Raw genomic sequence first — 14,218 nt, 5'->3', positions numbered from 1 at the left:
AATATGTTTCTGATATTCTATATATACCAATTCAGTCAATATAGGTTGGATTCCCAAGATCAACAGGATAATTGTTAGGTGACTAAACATTTGCTTATAAATTTTATGTAATAAAACCAGAGTAATTGTCATGAACATATAAAGTACAAGTTTTTTTTCTCTTGTAATGCCTATTTTAAAATCTACAGGCTCCTTTTTTTCTTAAAATGTAATGTTACTTTTATTTTTTTTCCAATTACATACAAAGATTGTTTTCCACAATTCCATATTTTTCTATCGATTTTTCTTCCCTGTTCCCCTCCCCCGGTACACATAATCTGATATAATTTATATAATTGCGTTTAACATTTCCATATTAGTCACGTTGTGAAAGAAGAATTAGAACTAAGGAAAGAAAAAAGTGAAAGAAAAAAACCATAAAAGAAATTTAAAAAAGTGAATATCATATGCTTTGTTCCAGCATGATCTTTTTAGACTTAAGGTAAACTTCCTAAAGTACAGTTCAGGAAAGAGAGAAAGTGCAAAACCCTGCTGCCATTTGACTCATTTTGATCACTCAGATTCAGATCTGCAGGCAAGTCCACAGTAGGGTCTAGAATTCTCTTGGCTACCAGAAGGAAAGAAAAGTTGGAGCAGAGTCACTAGACTCCTACTCTCTTCTCAACTGGCAAATGAGAAAGTGACAAGAGCTAAAGGGTCAATAGCCCCAATTCTGCCCTGTACCATTCACTTGTAGACTTATATTTACTTTCAGCTCCACCAGTAATGCAATTCTCCATGCTGGAAAATTTTAGACTGTATAATTTCAGGCTTATCTATATTTGAAAGTGCTACAAGCAAGCAGGTTCAGACTCTAATTTAGTAAATATAGGCAGAATATTTCTTTTGTTAAACATGGCATTAGAAGGGAGAGTGGATCTGTGCACACTTGGTAGACAAGGATATAAAAGTGTACTTCCATTTATCAATATCATTTCTACATTACCAAATAAAGACGCCACCTGGTAACATAATCTTATTTTGATCACTTCCAACTCACCTGCTACCACTTCTTTTCTAGGCTGTTGTAATGTAATTGCTTGTCTTGGGGACAAACTCCAAATTCCTTTAGTTTGATATTCAAGGCTTTCTATTTGGCACTACCCTAACTTTTCTGCTGTATTTCAAATTGCTCTAAGAACTAGGCAAACTAGAGTTATAGTATTTGCTTGTTCCTTTTATATGACCTTTAATTTCTCATTTTTTTGCCTGCTTCATGGAATGTTTTCTCCTTGTTGAATTTTAGATTATAATTCTGTCAATGAGCATATATTATCTGTCCTTTTTCAATCTTTGCAAACTTATTATATTTATGCCAACTCTATTTTTATTCAAGTTTTTGATAAAAATGATGAGTAAAACAAAGTCAGTGATATTGTGCTCCAGCAAGGCCTACTTTTTCAGTGGATGGGGAAGGGGCAAGAGGAAGTGAGAATTTGGAACTCAAAATTAAAAAAAAAATTAAAAATAAAGAAAAATAATTCATTACTTCTAAATCCAGAATCAAAGGAAAATTAATATTTTTTAAAATTTTAATGGCAGGTTGAGAGGCCAAAAAGCAGAGAAATATTTTGGAAGTTATTTTCAGCCTACAGTTTTAAATTATTTTAATTAAGTTAGATGAGGTAAAGATATAGACAAAAAGGAAACTTTAGTTGATTGGGAATATGTTATGAACTTCTTTCTGCTAGTTTCAATAGAATTCACTTAAGATTTTGGTGTAGAGGAAAAGATCTGGTTTATTGTTTTGAAATAGTTTCCTTGAAATTCTCTTTGCTTTCAAGAGAATAACAGTTCTTTGAGGGAGAGGGACAAGAAATGGTACTGTCATTTGTTTTTTGCTACTTGAAGAAAAGAATGTGTTTGCCTATTACATTTTTAAAAATCTGTATTTTATGTTTTCTTGAATTCCTTATTTTTCTTTTGCCCTGTATTTTGCAGGAAACCAATTTATTCTTTTTTCTAAACTGGTCTTAGGTTACTTTTTTTGAATTGCCTTGTGATGGAGTTTCTCTGAGTCTAGAAATGAAATTAAAAAATGACCACTATCAACAGTGGTAATAAATCAAATAGAAGTTTATAGGTGCAAACAGTTTTCTTATATCCTTTTTATTGGTATAGGATTGTTTTAGCTAATTAAGCTAAAATAAGTACTTTATTTTGTGTGTTTGAATTATTTAAGATTTCATAGGTTTTTTTATGTGAAGAGTAACTTTGAGATTCTAACTTAAGCATATTAACTGGATCCTTTACCTTCCATTATTTTTAAACTTATTAATGGAGGGAATATTTGGTGTTTAGGTTTACAGATCTGGGATTTTTGTTAAATTCAAGATGTTAGTAAAATAACTAACATTCAATTTCAGAGAAGTTGTAAATTTTTTTTGAGAATATAAAAATATCTTGCTATATTTCTTTAAAAATTAATCAAGGATTAGGGGCGGCTAGGTGGGCTAGGTGGTATAGTGGATAGAGCACTGGCCCTGGAGTCAGGAGTATCTGAGTTGAAATCCGGCCTCAGACACTTAATAATTACCTAGTTGTGTGGCCTTGGGCAAGCCACTTAACCCCATTGCCTAGCAAAAACCTAAAAAAAAAATTATCAAGGATTTAATCCTACTAAAGTATAATGTTCTTTTCCCCCAAACTACTTAGCATATAAAAGCAATAAAAATATCAATGTAAATCACTGAGTGATCTTTTTTGTATTTACAGCATTTAAATTTTAGAACACTGACTGATGATATGGTAAGATTATTCTTGATTTGCCTAGATCTCAACTAACAATTTTGCTGCAATGCTTTAACTCCAGTATTTTTTTAAAAAATGCATGAACAACCGTAGCAATATATTTAAAGTGTTCACTAAGTTGCTGGATTGTTTATATTCCTGCTTTTTGAAGAGTTTACAATATTGCTTTCACTTGGCAAAGGGAAATAAATATTCTTAACATGCATGAATATATTTTTAACTGACAGTTATTAGTCAATGTAAATTTGATCCATTTGGCATGCTTTTGTTTTGAATAGCATTGGCTTAAAAGTTAAGTACAAAAAAGAGTAGTTATATCCATACTTAGCAACATGCAATTGCTAATTTAAAACAAACTAAACTTTGATTTCTAAGTCTGAACTTTCAAAATATGCTTATCTAATGGTAAACATTACTATTGTATTATATAATTGTATAATATGTTGTATTATAATTATTTGCTTATCTAAAATATTTTAGGCGAACCTTTTAGTAGTTAAGTAAATCAATGAGTATTAATATATTTGACATGGAGTAACTTTCAATTAATTATGTGGTATACCCCTAAAATGAAAATTGATATCTTTTCAGTCATCAGTTATTGAACACCAATCTATCCAAGGTTCATGTATTGTTGGACTGTGGGCATTAAGGAGATTAATGAACATGACTTTTGTCCTTATGGACATATTGAATGAGAAAATAGGTAGTACATAAAATGTTATTTAAATGTTGAAAAACCATAATGTGACCTAGAAATGTTTAGTAATTTTTTTGATCAATATCTTAATGCATTTTTGGGCGTTATGGGTTACCTTTCACATTATGGTTCAGTATTTGTAATGAGCTTTACAATATTTAAGTGACTTAATCTAGTTCTTAGAAATTATATTCATATTCAAGGACATAATTATCTGTTAAATTTTCCTGTAGTTTTTAAGTGACTAGGATTCAGTTTATTTAGGAATATTTAGATCAGTGTTTTTGGTGGGTTTTTTTTAATATCGGATTAAATTTTTTTTTATTTTGTCAATTCATGCTCTTCAACTAGATCTAAAAGCTCGTTATGGGATCAGGGCTTGACAAAATATTCAGGGTTCTTATATATAAGCTGATATTAAATTTGAGAAACTTTTCATTGTAGGTAAGTCAGACTATTTTATAGACTGATTCCTCTGGAATCTTGAGGTTTATCTGATGTCATCAAAATTATAGCTCTATAGAATCATTAAAGATCAGTTCATTTTTATACTTTGGGCAGGAGTAGGGCAGGTTCAGTGTAGAGTGGGGAAGCCTGGAACTCTGTCCATTTTGGAAGAACATGCAAGCAAAGAAGTCAAATTAGCTGTCAGAAAGGGGTGCATCTGGTAGCACTAGAAATCTAGATCAATATAAAGGAGTCAAGCAGTAGAATGGATGCTACTGAGAAGTTAGATTTCTTTAGTAAAAGTACCACTTTTGAAAGAAAATTTTAATCCAGAATCAGAAACTATGCTTTTCCTTCCTTTATAGTCATCTGCTGATTGATAGGATTTTATTTTGAGAGAGATAGACAGACAGACAGACAGACAGACAGACAGAGACAGAGACAGAGATAGAGACACTAGGATTGGTTTCTTAAGCCAGAGTAAATGACAAGGAATTCTTTTAATGGATATAGGATCAATTGTCATAGGGAACTTACAAAATTTATTGTTTATTCTGTATGTATCAAAATACTGTTATTTTCTCATTACTAATAATCACATTTTTTTGCATATAAAATTCCCTAATAATGTGAATAACCTTTTTTTCCAGAATGACTTAAGAGAAAGAACACCAAAAAAAGGTGTTCTGCTGCAGCCATAAATTTGAATAATAGAAACATTAAAAAGGAATATCATGGGAAGCATTAATATTAAATCCAATCTCTTTAAGTTGCTTTGTTAGAGATCTGCAAAGTACTTCACATTTCAAGGTTATTTCTTGAGTTACTCTATCAAAAAGTATTTGCTCAGAAGACTCATTTTGAATGCACTATTGAATTATTTTTGTAGGTACTTCAAAGCAGAGAATTCAATTCAGCAAACCTACTGCATGAAGATCATGGTGATACAAAGTTTAGTTAAGAACAAACTTCTTTCAGTGCTTGTAGTCTGACAGAAGCTTAGGATACATAATAAAATAAGAATATTAGAATAGTACAAAAGAAAGTAGTACATGCAGCCTTGGAGTTAGAAAATCAGAGAAGTCTTCCTAGAGGAGGCAGCATTTGGGTAGGTCTTTAAAGGTAGAGTAATTCATTGATCAGAGAAGGGATAGATTGGCTTGTCAAGGAAGGCATGGAGATAGCAAATTATAGCAGTAGTTAGTCAGTAGCTCTGACAATGTTTCAAAATGACAACTTTGACAAAATAACAATAACCAAAAAAAGAGGGGGAAAGGAAAGAAACATTCTTAGAGGAAATTTCAAAGGAAAATATTACACCAAAGAATTGAATAATGAAGAGACCTCCAATAAAAAAAATTAGATTAAATTAAATTAAACTAACATTTATTTGGTACCTTCTATGTCTTAGGCATTTTTCTAGGAAAAGGGATACAAAAGCCAGAACCAAATTAAAACAAAAGTAAAATAGCAAAGCCTACTATAGGGAATATTCATTAATTTTTAAGGAGTAAAAAAGTGAGAACTCTTTGGTAGCAAAAAACAAAATTATGATAATAGCATCTACATTTCTAGAAATGTAATCTAGATCAGATCTGAGAACTTCTATTCAGAGTTAGTCAGTAAACATTTATTAAATGCCTACTATGTGCCAGGCTAAGAGAAGAGGAAACAAAGAAAGGCATAAGACAGTCTCTGCCCTAAAGGATCTCATAATCTGATGGGAGAAGACAGCACATAAAAAAAATAGCAGAAAAGGTAGAGTACAAAGCCCAGGGGGCCTGTTGTAGTTTTGTATTTGGGGTGAGGTGGGGTAGGAGGGTGTTGGGATAATCTGACAAGTGAGTTATATAATGAGGAATTTCTGAATCCAGGAGATCAGTCTGGGAAATTGGATGATTTCCTAGGGAACCATCTTCAAATAGAGGATTTGTAGGAACTTCCAGATGTCCATTTTACATTCAGTTTCATTTTACATAATAAATGGATATATATCTAGAGATCATGAAATACTGGGTATGGGTAGATGGAATTAGTGTGATTTATTATTTAAATAAAATAGAAAAGAAGATTTTTATGTATTTAAATTGAAGATAAGAGCACTAAAGGAAGGATTCAAAATCATTAGCATGAGAATATGAAGACTAGATGGTGGAAAATTAGCATGAAGCAGTACATTTTCTGAGGTATAGAGTGGTTAATGCAGAATGAAAAAATGCTGTAGGAATAAAAAAGATGGAAGAATAGATGGAAAATTTAAAAATTGTGCAACTAGAATAATGATCAGTTTAGTAAGCAATTTTTGGCATAGCTCTCAAACCACGGAAACTGGAATCATTGGATAATATTTTGGATATATTGTAATTAAAATTGTGATAGGAAGAGAGTATAACAATTCCATTCAAGGTGAAGCCTTCTGAAATAATAATGGAAAGTTGAATGAAGAACCTATTTCTTCATGTCTTTTCATATAGAAGTCACATCACTTATTGTGACTCACTCTGTTTCTCTTGACTTTAGGGGATGGCATCTTTTCCTTTCATGACTGGAACTCAGGTTCATCTCTAATGATCAAAAGAAGTCATTTCCCTTTACTTATAGTCATTAGAGTTAACAGCTGGAAGGGATGAAAGTCATGAATTCAGAACTTAACTTTTATGCTGAAATATACTTAGTGACACAGTGGATAGAGTGTGAGACTGGGAGTAGGGAAGACTCATCTTCTTAAGTTAAAATTTGACCTCATACACTTTACTGTTATCTGTGTGACCCCATGCAAGTCACTGTACACCTTCCACTGAACCCCCAACTTCATCTCAGTTTCCCATCTACTCCAGTACCTTTGTCAACAAATCCTCAAATGGGGTCATGAAGAATTGGACATGATTGAAACAACTGAGTAACAACAGCACATTTAGGTATATACCTAACATCAATTCTCTCTTTCACTCTTTCGATAGATTTTCTGTATAGTACTGAGCCAACAAATAACTTATCCCTTGAAATCATCCATCCCTGGTGGGGATGATCCAAAAAAGTATGTTTAATTCCAACTTTGTTTATTACTTGTTGTCCTTGGGTAAATCACTTGACCTCTTTGTGTCTCAGTTTACTCTTATATTAACATTGGGTTGGAATAGATGTTCTCCATAGTCCTTTCCAGTTTGAAATCTTTGATTTTATATATTGTATATTATTTTGTCCAAAGGGAAGGGGTAGATAGTCGTAAGCCTGACAGAGGAAGGTTGAGAATAAATTAAGTACTGAGACAAAAAAAAAATGAGTAGGTAAAGTAGAAGAGGTTTAATGTAGAAATATCTTGTCATGTTGAAAGTGACTCAAAACCCCCTAAAGAAAGGAAATTTTACAGGTCCCTCAGAAATAACAGTATTATTACACTAGTATTATTACACCAGTATGATTCCAGGAGAAATGAGAAAACAAAACAAATAAGGAAGGATGGGAATTAGAAATCAGAGGTCTCAAAGATGAAATATATAAGACAAATGAAACAATGGGCTTTTTAGAACCTATGATCAAAAATCTGGCCTAAAGAATAGGGACTACAAAATAAGAGCAAATCTGGAATCCAAAATAGTTATCAGAGAAAATTTGACAAAACAAAGATAGTATCTTTGAAAGAATGCATGAGTTCTATACAAATGAAAGCAACCACAATTGTGGATGCACCATATAGAAAATTTGAAGATCATTGGTCTTCCAAAAGCAGACATTGAATTGAAAAGCCTAAATCCTATATGCAAGAAATAGAAGAAAATTTTCCAAAGCATTGAAAAGAGAATATAAAATAACATACAATATAAGGTATTTTGATATAATACATAGTTATTAGAAAAACTTAAAGCTTAAATCCCCAAAGAATATGATTTAAACTATCTGGTGGTACAAAATATTTCTTTTACAGTTACAAAATATTCACTTAAAAATTCCTCTCGAGGAAAAAAGACTCACTACTTTGATATCATCCTTCAAACTTTATCTTAACCTTAATTTTTTTTAAATACAAGAGCAATTTGATCATCTGAGTGTCCATTCTGCACACTTACCTCTTTTTTTTGGGCAAGTTAATGGGCTTAAGTGACTTGCACAAGGTCACACAGCTAGGTAAATTATTAAGTGTGTGAGGCTGAATTTATACTCAGGTCCTCCTGACTCCAGGACAGATGCTCTATCCATTGTGCCCCTACCTCTTTTAGTAAATCATAGAGAAAATATAGCATGAAGAAAATGATTCTTTTCCATTTCACCTATAACCTATTACATAAGTGTCGTTCTGTCAGCCTTTAGTTAAGAAAAAGGGCAGCTATGTAGTAGAGCACTGACCTTGGAGTCAGGTTTGAATCTGGCCTCAGACACTCGACATTTACTAGTTCTGAATCCCTGAGCAGTCACTTAACCTTGATTGCCTCGCATCCAGGGCCATCTCCAGATTCATATCTGACCACTGTACCCAGATTGCTCTGGAGGAGAAAGTGAGGTTGGTGACTTAGCACAGCACCCCTTCACTCAAATCCAATTTATGTGCTTATCATGATATCACCTTCTTGATGTCATGGTCTTCTTTAAGAATGGAGGTCAAATATTATTTATTATTATTATTATGTTGATGATGATGTAAGAAAAAGATAAACAATAAAACCCATAATAAAAAAATTTTTTAATCTATTTAAGGCAATGGGGTTAAGTGTCTGAGGCTGGATTTGAATTCAAATCCTCTTGACTTCAGGGCCAGTGATCTATCCATTGCAAAATTTTTCTTTAAAAAATCCAAAATTTAGGGGAGGTCAGATGGATAGAGCACTGACCCTGGAGTCAGGAATACCAGAGTTCAAATCTGCCCTCAGACATTTAATAATTATCTAGCTGTGTGGCCTTGGGTAAAACACTTAACCCTTGCAAAAAAAAAATCCAAAATTTATAATTGCAGCATTTATCAGTTAGCAATAAGTGAATAAGAATTCACAATGGTCACTTGCTTTCTTTTCTAATTAACATATACTTTCTAATTAACATATACTTTTACCTGTGGGTAACTATGGAATAAGTAGGTTTTAAAACCCCCTCAGTTCTTACAATGAGCACCTTTGATGTTATAACTGAATTACTGAAGTGTATTGACACATAAAATTCTCACCAGTTAATGCAATTCCATTTTTGGTTGTTTTCTGTCTTTAGTATGTGAGGAATTGAGAAACTGTCATTATTAAAATCCTCTAGTGTATTAAAGAGAGGCAGCAGATAACTGTCATTTCAATTTCAGCTCCTTTTAGGTCTTTTTCTCAGTCATGGAAACATAGCAATGGCAAACATCTAAATACAAATGCCTAATTTTTTTTTTGTCTGCTTTAAAAATATGGTCAACATACCTTTTTTTTTTCTTATTAGCACAGTAGTAATTTTATGCTGAGAAATTCGAACCATAGATTCTAGGTGATTTATTTCACAGTCTAGTAACAGTTGGAAAAAATCCATACATCTTTTACAAAAACTCAAAGCAATTTGTTAAGCTGAAACTACTACAACAGGAACAACCAATGACTTGACAAAAAATGTGCTAAAATTTTTTAAAATTTTAGCCAAGAGCAGTCAGAATTTCATTTTACTAATGTTTATACATTTTATGTCATGTATTATAAAGCTGCTATGAACAAGAAATCAAAAAATAAATCATCTTGAAACCTAACTAAACTGCATATTCTAGTAATACAAGCTTTATAATAAAAAAAGTTTGTGCACAGTAGTTGAAAAATTCTGTTCATTCACCTCTTGGCTTGTAAAATACATCTTCCAGAATTCACTCTAAATGATTAACAAAATTGTTAATTATTATTCATAGCAAGTATTTTGTTTTCCTTTTCTATTTCTTCTACCCCTGCTTGGGTTATAAGGTCAGCGATGTTTTTCTCCACATCATCAATATGATTGTTCATTTTTTCCCACCATTTATAATTCAGCCAATTATCTGGTCTGACATGATCTGAAACTTGTCCTATGTCTGCTGGAGAAGTGTCTGAACCACAGCAGTCAGGGTCCTGTATAGTTTTGGGATCTTTCTCCATCATGGCTTCTGATTGTACCCAGCTCCCCAATTCTAAGAATATGATTTTTAAGCTTAATTATTAGATAATTACTATTACTACTAATTGTTCTAGTTAACAAAGTTTGTAAGGCACTTTATGTTCATAATCTCATTTGGTTTTCAGAACAGCCGTGTTAAGTAGGTGATTTTATTAGCCCATTCTTACAGATGAGAGATCTTAGGATCAGAGAACTTAGGTGATTAACCTAGAGGGGCGTCTAGGTGGTATAGGAGATAGAGCACCGGCCCTGGAGTCAGGAGGACCTGAGTTCAAATGTGGCCTCAGACACTTAATAATTACCTTGCCATATGGTCTTGGGCAAGCTACTTAACCCCAGTTGCCTTGCAAAAACCCAAAAAACAAAAACTGATTAGCCTAGAATCTGAGACGTGGCTTCTTGAATCAAGTGAATTTACCAAGTTCTTCAGGCAACCAAGATACAGGCCTTTAACTATTAACTAAAATTAATTTTAATGTTCTATGATTATGCCTTGGATTTAAGTTCTCTACCTCTAATTTAGGCTTATGACTTAAGACATGTTACTTCCAAATACCCCAGGCACTATCCCTCCCTAATACCCCCAAATCCAAACATTGCTGATTAGTTCTTATCTGTTTTGGTAGAATTTCTCTCTCTCTCTCTCTCTCTCTCTCTCTCTCTCTCTCTCTCTCTCACATACACACACACACACACACACACACACACACACACACACACAAACACACACACTCACTCACACATGTCATTAGGAGAGAAAAAGTTTGGAATATGAAATTCTAAAAAAACAGAAAATTAGGATGTACCTGAGAGAAATATGGCCTTATATAATTAATTCTATTAAGCAAAAAATTTGAACTTTAAACAAAACTAATTTCATAAGAAGCCTAAAGTAAGTGGACTATTTGACATGCAAATATTTCAGAGAGAAAAATAAAAAAAGTCAAATAAGCATAATTTATTTACAACAAAAGAATAGTGAAATCACTTATTCTAGGGTGGTAACATTTTTTCTCTCAAATCTCCATACATTGCTTTCAGACCCAAGAGAGACAGACTAAAGACCATCAGAGAGAGAGTATACATATTTTGGGAACCTTTTTTTAAAAAAACCTTATATGGGAACCTTTTTTAAAAAAAATCTGTGATTCCTTTGGTGTAGTAGAATCTTTGGATTTTAGTCATTTTGTTATAGGAACATTCACTAGTTTCCCCTCACAACTGTGACCCCCCCCCCCCCCCTTGGAGTGTAGGTGTAAAAAGAAAACACAGATAAATTAAAAAGTTATTGTAACACAAAAAAGTTGTGAGAGCTTGTTAAGGGTTCTTTAAAGGCTGTTTGGTTGGGCATAGCAGTTTAGCCAGGTAGGCCAGTGAATGAACTCATGCATTATAAGTCAGAGAGGTAAGGCTGGTCAGAAGCAAGACATGCTCCAACTTTGAAATGCCCCCTTCAGGATCCATGAGGGGGTGGCATTTTGGGAGTGATCTGGGTCTTGTATTGGATAATTTGCTTTTTGTATTGAAGAGATTGCTGAAGGAGGTATGGCTGTAGGATGAGTCCTTTTTGGTTTAATGTGACATATTATCACATGTATGTTATCTAGCATTTAGACTTGCTGGTGAGTTCATGGCCAGGGTTAAAGTAAAGGTCAAGTGAAATTAGAATAATCATCTATGCCCACAATTCCCTGCATCAGTTTCATTTGCTTTTTCAGTATCACCAATAATGCACTTCTCACAACCTTCCAACATTGACAATTTTCTTCTTTTAATCTTTGCCAATTTGTAGTGTGTGATATAAAAGTTAACATTTATTTTGATATTCATTTTTTTAAATTAATGATATGGAGCAGTTTTTCACATAGCTGTTAATAATTTGCAATTATTCTTTTGTAAACTTCCTATTCTTTGACCTGTGATAAATGAATATTAATAACCAGTGATTTGAGAAGACTCAGATTTCCCCCTTTTTCTTTTATGTTCATCTCAAGACATCAGATTCTTTTAGGTTGAGCTAATCTTCTTTTCTATCCAGACCACCTAGGTCACCCAGGGGAAACCATTGTGTTCTCTACTAAGGTTTGGGTGAGAATAAATTCTTTGTCTAGATTGCCTAAGGTTGGGATAATTTAGAAAAGACATAAGCAAAGTTTAGGTCCAGACCTTTATTGTAGTATTCATTCTCTCATTAATTGTGTACTAGTCAGAGTTGATTGGCACCCTTGAGAACATCCCTTTTACAAAAGCCTGTCTCCATGATTATCTTTGGAGAGACATGGTCAAATGACTATCCATTTATTAAAATGCTGTCATTATTAATAAAATACTTAAATTTCTCAGAAATTTTCCCCTTGAACCTCTTAAAATAACACCAACTACTTAATTTGTTGGAGAAATGACTTTTGATCTTATATCTATTATATATATATATCTATATCTATATATATATATCTTGCACCAAACCCTAATCTGAGAAATTTGCTTGATTTCTTCCCCCACCCAACTATTTACCTTCTTAACCTAGATACATTTGTTTTGTTTGTACAGAAGCTTTTCATATGATCAAAATTATCTGTTTTATCCTTTGTAATTTCCTCTTTTATTTTCAGTGGAGGATACATTTCCTGCCTGTAGCTACAAAATGCACATGAACTGCTTATCTGCTGATTTTTAAAATTATATCTTTAATAGTAAGATTCATTTTGAATTTGTTGTGGAATATGGCATATGATGTTCATTTAAGCCTCTTTTAAGCCGGAATACTTTCCACTTTTCCCAGCCATTTTTACTGAATAAGGAGTTTTCAAATGTTTTTGGTTTTTTGAATGTAAGGTTATTCACTTCTTTCTGATTTTTCCCTTATCTAGTCTGATATGTTACTCTGTTTTTTTTTGCTAGGCAATGGGGTTAAGTGGCTTGCCCAAGGCCACACAGCTAGGTAATTATTAAGTGTCTGAGATCGGATTTGAACCCAGATACTCCTGACTCCAGGGCCGGTGCTTTATCCACTGCACCACCTAGCTGCCCCTATGTTACTGTTAAAAAAGATTTTATTTATTTTGAGTTTTACAATTTTCCCCCAATCTTACTTCCCTCCCCTTCACCCCCCCAAGGCATTTTACCAGTTTTTACATTTGTTTCGTGGTATACATAGATCCAAATTGAATGTGATAAGAGAAATCATATGCTTAAGGAAGAAACATAAAGTAAAAGAGATAGCAAGATCAGACAATAAGATAGCAGTTTTTTCCCCCCCCCTGAATCAAAGGTAATAGTCCTTGGTCTTTGTTCAAACTCCACAGTTCTTTCTCTGGATACAGATGGTATTCTCCATGCAGACAGCCCCAAGTTGTCCCTGATTGTTGCACTGATGGAATGTATGCTGCTCTTTTTTAATCAATGAAAAATAGTTTTGATATGACTACTGCATTTTCACATAGTTTGAATGCTAGAAGTGATAATTCCCTCTTCATTCCTACCTTTTTTTCATTATTTTTTAAAAAATTTTAATCATTTTATTTTAGAGGTAATTACAGTGAATCCACCAGATGCATTACAATATAAATGCTGAATTTGCAATGTATACACAGATCAAAGCTGTAAAAACTAGATGAACAAAAAAGATAATATTTTAATTATATTGGAACACAATAATCACCCTGTATGTATATATATATGACTTTATTTCATGGTATGAACAGAAGATTAAGAGTTAACATGGGAAATCCTTGTATTCTTTCTTCTATTGTCAAATGCCCAAATTTACAGCCAGCTTGATGTTATGAAAAATCCTAAGGTAAATTCACTCAATGATGTCCAATGAGCAGCTGAATCTGAACTTTTCAAAGCTTTACTTTTTTTTTTTATCAGCACTTCTGATTTTGTAAACGATGTGCCCCATCACACCCATTCCTACCCAGATTTCCTGGTAAACCTGGGTATAGTAGGGCTTCAGTGGAGTCCAAACAGTTTTTATTAAGTTCTGTAACATCGTGGCCGGTCTTCATAGATACCAATATGGTAAATAACATATAATTAGTATAATATGTATTTCATAGTTTCTGTAGTTATTTTGAATGGTAATTCTTTTTTGAAATGTTATATTTATTTGCTACATATAATGAATGCTGATTATTTTTATTTATCTTATATCCTATTTTGGTTATTTAAAATTTTAAT

General features: G+C 32.8%; 1 protein-coding gene across 9 annotated transcripts in view; it reads left to right on the top strand.

Annotated features, from left to right (window-relative positions):
* DIAPH3 (diaphanous related formin 3) overlaps positions 1-14,218 on the top strand; it is a 543,832-nt gene that overhangs the window by 44,033 nt on the left and 485,581 nt on the right. For 3 of the 9 annotated variants that reach the window (XM_074191774.1, XM_074191778.1, XM_074191784.1), the window contains exon 2: positions 2,755-2,787. The exons of 2 other annotated variants lie outside the window; for them this stretch is intronic. In XM_074191774.1, the coding sequence (XP_074047875.1) occupies positions 2,755-2,787 (33 nt within the window). Of the gene's footprint in view, positions 1-2,754; positions 2,788-4,834; positions 5,696-6,481; positions 6,856-6,895; positions 6,975-14,218 lie in introns of those variants that run through there. 4 more of the 9 variants (XM_074191781.1, XM_074191782.1, XM_074191780.1 and 1 more) reach the window with 4 other exon arrangements.

This window comes from Macrotis lagotis, chromosome 6 (assembly GCF_037893015.1).
Source record: "Macrotis lagotis isolate mMagLag1 chromosome 6, bilby.v1.9.chrom.fasta, whole genome shotgun sequence".
In the NCBI taxonomy this organism is placed as follows: domain Eukaryota; kingdom Metazoa; phylum Chordata; class Mammalia; order Peramelemorphia; family Peramelidae; genus Macrotis; species Macrotis lagotis.
This window is presented reverse-complemented; position numbering and strand designations above follow the sequence as displayed.